The 8,005-nt window shown below is 35.6% G+C and overlaps 1 protein-coding gene across 8 annotated transcripts in view; it reads left to right on the top strand.

The window, feature by feature from the left end:
• The window catches only part of LOC106867341 (rho GTPase-activating protein 39), a 452,309-nt gene that overhangs the window by 383,170 nt on the left and 61,134 nt on the right, over nucleotides 1-8,005 (top strand). For all 8 annotated transcript variants that reach the window (XM_052966674.1, XM_052966678.1, XM_052966677.1 and 5 more), the window contains one exon: nucleotides 1,580-2,897. In XM_052966674.1, coding sequence (XP_052822634.1) covers nucleotides 1,580-2,897 — 1,318 coding nt within the window. The remainder of the gene's footprint in view (nucleotides 1-1,579; nucleotides 2,898-8,005) is intronic.

Genomic DNA, 8,005 nt, shown 5'->3' with positions numbered 1-8,005 from the left:
GTTGAGCAAAACACCCATGTTTCCAGAGGTGAATTATTCAAACCCCAAAGATTTCCTCTCAAAACATGGCTATGATGCTCCCCCACTACTTCTGCTCGTGATCAGAGATGCACATATCGTCAGCCACCATGGGACATGCTTAACTGGCTACGGTCAAACAACTGACAAGCAAATCTGTGGTATTGAGCAGAATATTTGCTGTAGCCCATCTTTTATACCAAGACAAAACATGTACATGATAACACTTCAAATCAATTAAGATCAGAAACCATGAGAGCCACTGCCTGGTACTACATCAGGGCATTTATTATTATTATTATTATTATTATTATTATTATTATGTATGTCCTTAATGTTTTTCTTTACCCTTTGTGTTTAATAAAGAAATCATCATCATCTTCATCACCATCATTATTATTAAGGTGGTGAGCTGGCAGAATTGTTAACACACCAGGCAAAATGCTTAGCAGTATTTTGTCCATCTTTACATTCTAAGTTCAAATTCTACCAAAGTCAACTATACCTTTCACCCTTTCAGAGTTAAGAAATTAAGTACCAGTGAAACACTGGGGTTGATGTAATCGACTTACAATCTCCCCCCAAAATTTCAGGCCTTGTGCCTATAGTAGAAATGACTACTACAATACTACTACAGTGGTGAGCTAGCAAAATCATTAGTATATTGAGCAAAATGCTTTGCAGCATTCGTCACATCTTTTTACATTTTGACTTTCCATGGAGGTTGACTTTGCCTTTCCTCTTTTTAGGATTCATAAAATAAAGTAGTGATTGAGTACTCGAGTCAATGTTATTCACTAACCCTCTCCTACTAAAACTGCTGGACTTGTCCCAAAATTGGAACCATTAATAATGTGGTTGTTGTTGTTATTATTATTATTATTATTATTATTATTATTATTATTATTATTATTGCTCCCTTTTGGAGCCTATTCTTTAGTTGCTTTGTGATTGAACATGGTTAGAATTTATAGCCGGAAGCGGATACTTTCTGGCATTCAATACTATTGAATCTTGGCCAAATAACGAACATGATTTTCTACGGGTGTCCTGTCATGAATTTCTGGTGTTGTATTACTAGCTTAGAATTACATTTTAAGCTTTCATATTAGCCTTATTTTATTTTATTTTATTTGAACTTGCATCATAATATATTTCCTCTCTGTTCCATGGTTTAGCAATATAATTGATTGATTGCTGCAACAGACAAATAAAAAAATATCTATTGATAATTGATGGGCCAGACATTTTTGTTTTGTTTTAGGAATATATTACAATTTGCTGATAAAACTGTTGTTCTTATTGTTATAATTATTATTATTATCATTATTATTATCATTATCATTATTATCATTATTATTACTACTACAACAAACTTTTATTAGCCTATGATTTGGGCAGCTAAATTTTGAAATGTCCCTTTATTTCAATCGTAATGACTAAGCATTCTAACATTAATGCTGTATCAATTAGGGGTTTTTTTTCTTCTTATACCACAGATTGTTTTTCTTTGAGTTAGCTCTCTTCTAATACAATCTTTTTCTTTCTTTGTCTTTTATAGCGATTTGATCGTCAAGATTCTCTGTCGTCCCACAGCAGCTCCAGTCATGAATATCATATTAATGGGGAGCAGCGCCTCCGCCGTAGAGGTAGCCAACCCACCCAGTCTACCCAGCAATTGGACAGATCTCAGGATCTTGCCATCCAAGGAAGACTGGTACGTCGAGATTCTTTCGAAAGGTCTGCATCCCTGCGGCTACGAGACTCTCCTCGTATCCAGAGGGCCCATATTTCTCAAAAGAACATGGACAGCTGTGGGACACAGACGCCAATGCAGACAAGACATGGAAGTTACCGCTGGCACGACAGTCCAAGCAAGATAGATAATCATTCTTTTCATGGTCGACAAGGAAGTTACGGAGAACAAGGAGGGAACTATCGAACCGATATTTACTGTGCCAGCCCTCTCCAAACGAAATCAGAAATCTACGGCTCAGAAACTATTATTGGAACCGATCGAAGTATTTATGGAGGAGATTATTCATCGGGCAAAGAAGAATTTATTGCATTTAGTCAAGATATAGTAAACAAACAAGGTGATATTAGCCCTATTCCCCACAAGCCCAAACCGAGATCATTTCCTCGTACCAATCCAGCTTATGTAGGTGTACCTCGAAGAGATGGACAGACTTCTTACAAGAAAATTAACGTTGACCAATCTGCCCCAGCTTATGATATCCCTTATCAACCAGAACAAATCGTGATGACTCTCCAAAGTTCACAAAGTGGTAACACATATAGTGACCCTTATGGATATAACCGTCACGATAGATCCGATAGTGATACATCCCACTCATCTCACCGAGGTGGTTACCTCCACGAGCGTACTGACAGTCAGGCTTCCCATTCGTCGAGGAACCGTGATCTGTCAGATAGCCAATCCTCCCAAGGGTCTCTGCGCAACATGTCCGACACTCACTCTTCCCAAGGATCACTACGCAATATGCAAGATAGTGCGGTGTCCGTACAGGATAGCATTTCATCGAAGGGTTCATTTCAGAGTACTGACCAGGATTACGCATGTATCCATGAACGGTCCAACAATCAAATGTCTCTCCGCTCATTGCTTCAGTCAGAGCCAGAGTACGCAAATCTACCGTTCAGTCCTCAGAAATCTGATTCCTCTTTAATCACATTATCATACGACCAAAATAACTTTAAAAATATTTTAAAATCCAAAAAGAGCAGTGGAAGTGATTTTAATGAGGTTTGCTTGGACAATCGTGCTGGGAGTATACTCCAAGATTATACTTACCAACAGTGCTTACCAGGCAGCCATCGATCTCTAATTACACATAATTCAAGTTACCACTCTGAAAGTAAGTAATTTCTTTTGCCATTTTCCAATTTTCTTCTTCTCAACTTTCTTTGTCTAATGCATTAAAATGGTTATGTACTTTCATTTCTTTCCAGCCAATGTAATTACTTAAGTCTATTTATAAACTGCCCCATTGTATCTTTTTTTTTTTTTAGCCATTTTGATTCCAGCTTGCATGAGATCACCCCAGGTTCTGTGATACAAATGTCTTGTTTTAAAGTGATCTAATTTAAAGCCATCAAAATTTCATGTTAATTCTTTTTCGAAACACCAGCTTAATAATGACAAAATTCATTTTACTAAATTCTTCATTGTTTCCAAAATTAATTGAAACAAAAGCAGTGGATTTCAACAGAAACAAATGGTAACAAATGGATTGAGTTTTATGCAATATTTATTGGCCTTAAAATATACATTTTAGTTTCCCATGTTAATGTATTTTGTTCCAGTCAAAATGAATGTTACGATGAGCTTTAAATGACAGTTAGGAAACATAGGAGAATTCATCATCATCATTTAACGTCTGTTTTCCATGCTGGCAAGTCAGAGAACTGCACCAATCTCTGCTGTCTACTTTGGCATGGTTTCTATGACTGGATGCCCTTCCTGAAGCTAACCACCTGACAGAATGCACTAGCACCAACAAGGTCACCAAACAGCTTACAAGGCAAAGATCTTTCAAGTGAGAGGGGGAGTGGTATCAAGGGAGGTGGCTTTGTGCCAGGTGAATATGCCAAGAAAATATGGGGTGGGGTGAGTTAATATTGGATTTAGTGAAAAATAAAGATAAGATTATGATTTTGCACAACTTAAATTTTTCTTAGAGATAAAAGACTTCCTTTTTCGAATATTTTCATATCGACCTGCCTCAAATTCATTGGCTCTAGTTCTCTGATATAAACTTCTCGTTTTAAAATGAGCTAAATAAAAAATCTACCAACCAAATTTCATGTTAATATGTCCCACATGTACACACATGTACACACACACACATACATGCATGTTGGCATGGCTGTGTGTTTAAGAAACTTCTGTCCTAACCAAATCATTTCAGATTCACCTTGCACTACACACCTCACCTGTGCTTGTGCCACATAAAAAGCACCAGGTCCACTCTGCTGAGTGGTTGGTGTTAGGAAGGGCATCTAGCTGTAAAAATCCTTTCAAAACTGTCACAGAAGTCTGGTGCTGGCTTTGGCCTGGCTGGCTCTTGTGAAACCGTCCCACCCATGCTAGCAGGGAACATAGACGTTAAATGATGATGATGATGACGATGATGATTCAAGCCCACTGTGCAGGACAGCTTGGGCAAGTCTCTTCTATTGTAGTTCCAGGCTGACCAAAGCCTTGTGAATGTATATGGTTGACAGAAACTGAAAGAAACCTATTGGGGTGGGGGTGGGGGGTATACACACACACATGCACACACACATGCACAATGCTTACCTTTCTCTTAACACTGTGCAATGATTGTAAATAAATGTCACTATGATACAAGCAATATTATTTGTTTCCAATCTTCTGTGAAAATATGTCTGGCTAAGGAGAAATATTTCCTTGTTTAGCAACAAGGATTGGCTGCAGTAAGGGCGTCTGGCTGCAGTAAGGGCGTCTGGCTACAGAAAGTCTTCCTCAATGAATTCCATCTGACGCATGCAAGCATGGAAAAGTGGATGTTAAAACAATGACAATTAGATACATGTATCTTATTCAGCACTCATGTAAATACATGTTTGGTGTATATAGTGTAAAAATCCTCAAAAATTGCATAAATTTATTTCATGTCTTCAATGGATTATCCTATTTAAGATTATGAATCAAATCATTTTATCTGGCTGAATCATTATTATTATTATTATTAAAATGTTTAAGGAGCCTTTATCCAGCCTTTTCCCCAAAAACATCATGTTGAGGTAAAATATTTGGTGCATTAACTCTTTTGGTACCAATCCACTTGAGACCACCTCTCCTAATGCTATAATAGAAACTTCCTGATCTAAATTAAAATTTCCCATCAAAATTTCATGTTGATTTATGTTCCAAACACCTTTTTAATGACAAAATTATTTTACCAAATTCTTCATGAATTTCAAAATTATTGCAATTAAGTAGTAAATTTCATCTGAAATGTGGTAAAAAAAAAAGGGTGAAAATATCAGATAATACAGTTCTATATTTAAGAGATCAGGAATTATGTACAGTACTTTCTTACTCTTTTACTTGTTTCAGTCATTTGCCTGCGGCCATGCTGGAGCACCGCCTTTAGTCGAGCAAATCAACACCAGGACTTATTCTTTGTAAGCCTAGTACTTATTCTATTGGTTATCTTTTGCCGAACTGCTAGGTTACAAGGATGTAAACACACCACCATCGGTTGTCAAGCGATGGTGGGGGGACAAACACAGACACACACACATATATATATATATATATACATATATACGACGGGCTTCTTTCAGTTTCCATCTACCAAATCTACTCACAAGGCTTTGGTCGGCCCGAGCCTCTAGTAGAAGACACATGCCCAAAGTGCCACACAGTGGGAATGAACCCAGAACCATGTGATTGGTCAGCAAGCTACTTACCACACAGCCATTCCTTAACCACTATGCCATGTGCCTGTGGGCATATGATATAGTGGTTAAGAGCATGGTCTACTAACCCCAAGATTCCGAGTTCGATTCCAAGCAGTGACCTGAACAATAATAATAATAATAATAACAACAACAACATCGAAAAATACCTCAGGAATGAGAGACCAGGTTCGAAATTTCCCCAAGACACCTGATGAAGGCTGGAGGGTATATCAGCTGAAACGTTGCATTTACAACAAATAAGATGAGGACAAACATTTATTTCTTCTCAAGTTGTATCACTTCCTACAACACTGAAATGTACTACCACACCACCTTGTAGTACCTATTTTAATCAACGTAGACTGAGGTAGCAAGCATTGTCTTACTAATGGAATCAGTACTTGTTGATTTGGCCAGCAGCAATTTGGTTGCAGCAATATGATTTGTAACAGGAAGTCTGTTGTTGAAGAACACAATGTAGAGGAAGTCTATGAATTAGAATCCAACATTTAGCCAGCTGATGGTATTGATATAATAAATGTATAATGGTAGACTATGGAGGATTGCATTTAGTCATTAATACTGTTAGAATGGTATGATCAATAATAATAATAGTAATCATGTGATATGAATGGTGTGAATGACTGTAATATCATAGTTTAAAGACACTATTTATGCAATAATAGTAATAATAATAATAATAACAGTTAACAAATGGTATGTTTATTTAAATGAGAATCTCTTTAGGCTGATTTCCTTTGGCAGGAAAAGACTATTTTTAATATTTGGTTGAACAGAAGAAAAATTGAACAGTAAATATCAATGCTGTATATCTAGGATACACTGTTGAAACACTTTTTTTAAATTTTTTTTTTTACATTTTTGTCTTTGTTTGTGTGTTTAATAGTTCAACATATGAAAGTTCACCTTTTCTCTGCTGACTCAACAGATATTTAGATGAAATCATCCAAATAAAATTCTAATGCTAATATAAGCTGCTAATGAAAATGATTAAACTTGTAGAAGGCTGAACAAGAAGGATGATTGCTGTTAGTTTAGAAACAAAAGTCCCTTGTTTAAGTCCAGTTTGGCACAGTGTACACATATCTAGGATACATAATGCAATTTAAGATCAAATCAAGTGATATAGCCAAGACAAATACTTCTTTTAAAATTATCATTGAAGATGCTTTAATAACCTGAAAAATGATAATCGTATTAATTCCTGTCAGAGCTCTTTTCTGGTATGAGTTCACATCAGGCCAATTTTGTTTCCTGGTCCAAAACCACCTGTTTTAAAAATGCTTATATTGAAATTAAAACCTTGCAATATAATTTTACACAGAAGCTTTTGTTACATTTTAAACACCAACTTTTGTAATAAATTTGTACATTGTTTTACCAAACCCTTCCTAGTTTTTGTTTATTACCAAAATGGATTGAAATCTATTGGCAATTTATCTGAAAACAAGGATCAGAAAGGAGGGTAAAAATTTACTGTGTTTTGGTGCATCACTTTTCTACAAATCTTACTAGTGTTGACTATTTCCCCTCTATTTCTCTTGATTGACAATAAATAGCCTTTTAATAGTTTTAAATCAACCAATTATACTGTGTGATTTCACAAAAGAGACTTTGTACTAAACAAAGAAGTTTGTAATTACAAACAGGTTTAAGTACAACAATAATAATTATTACAGCTGGAGTTAAACATATCAAAATACACATTCTATCATAAATCTCATCCTCCATATAAAGGATGTATTCAGAAGGAGAAATTAATAACTTCATTATATAATGGAATCATTATTTTCAAAAAATACTATTTCTTTGTTATTAATCTAAAAATTTCGGGGGGGGGTTCAATTTTTTTAAACCAGTGTATATTTTTTTCCTTTCCTTCTGCCCATACAAAGTTTCTTGAAGTGCAAAAAAATTTACATTTGAATTGAACTCTTCATCTCTCAGGTGACTTGCCGTATCCAATATTTTAACAGGCCCCAACTCATTTATTCAACCTTTCAGCAAGTTGTTTCTGTGTTGAGCCAATGTCACATATACCTTAACTGCCTTCTCATAATTTCATCCATGTCACTCATTTTTATCTTTAACCCTTTAGCATTCAGATAACTCAGTCAGATGTAACGCTTATTTTATTCAGATTGTTTTCAATTATTCGTAAATTATCTTGTAACTTGGAGATTTTGATAATATGATTGCTTATTTTTAGAATGACATTCTAGAGTAAGTGTGAGAAGCCAGATCTGGCCAGCTTGAACTTAAACACTGAAAGGGTAAATGACATGTCATCTTTGAAGGCTTATAAGCTTTATTTGAACTTCATTGAAAATTGTTGCATTTCAATGTAGGAACAAGTGTCATGGTTAGCTAATGTATGTTCTAAAAACCTTCTGTTGGCGTCAGACCACATGGTAGTGGTTTAAAGAAGAGTGACTCATTTCACACACACACGTCTCTCTCTCTCTCTCTCTCTCTCTCTCTCTCTCTCTGTATATATATATATATATATATA

Source organism: Octopus bimaculoides, chromosome 3 (genome assembly GCF_001194135.2).
Source record: "Octopus bimaculoides isolate UCB-OBI-ISO-001 chromosome 3, ASM119413v2, whole genome shotgun sequence".
NCBI lineage: Eukaryota > Metazoa > Mollusca > Cephalopoda > Octopoda > Octopodidae > Octopus > Octopus bimaculoides.
This window is presented reverse-complemented; position numbering and strand designations above follow the sequence as displayed.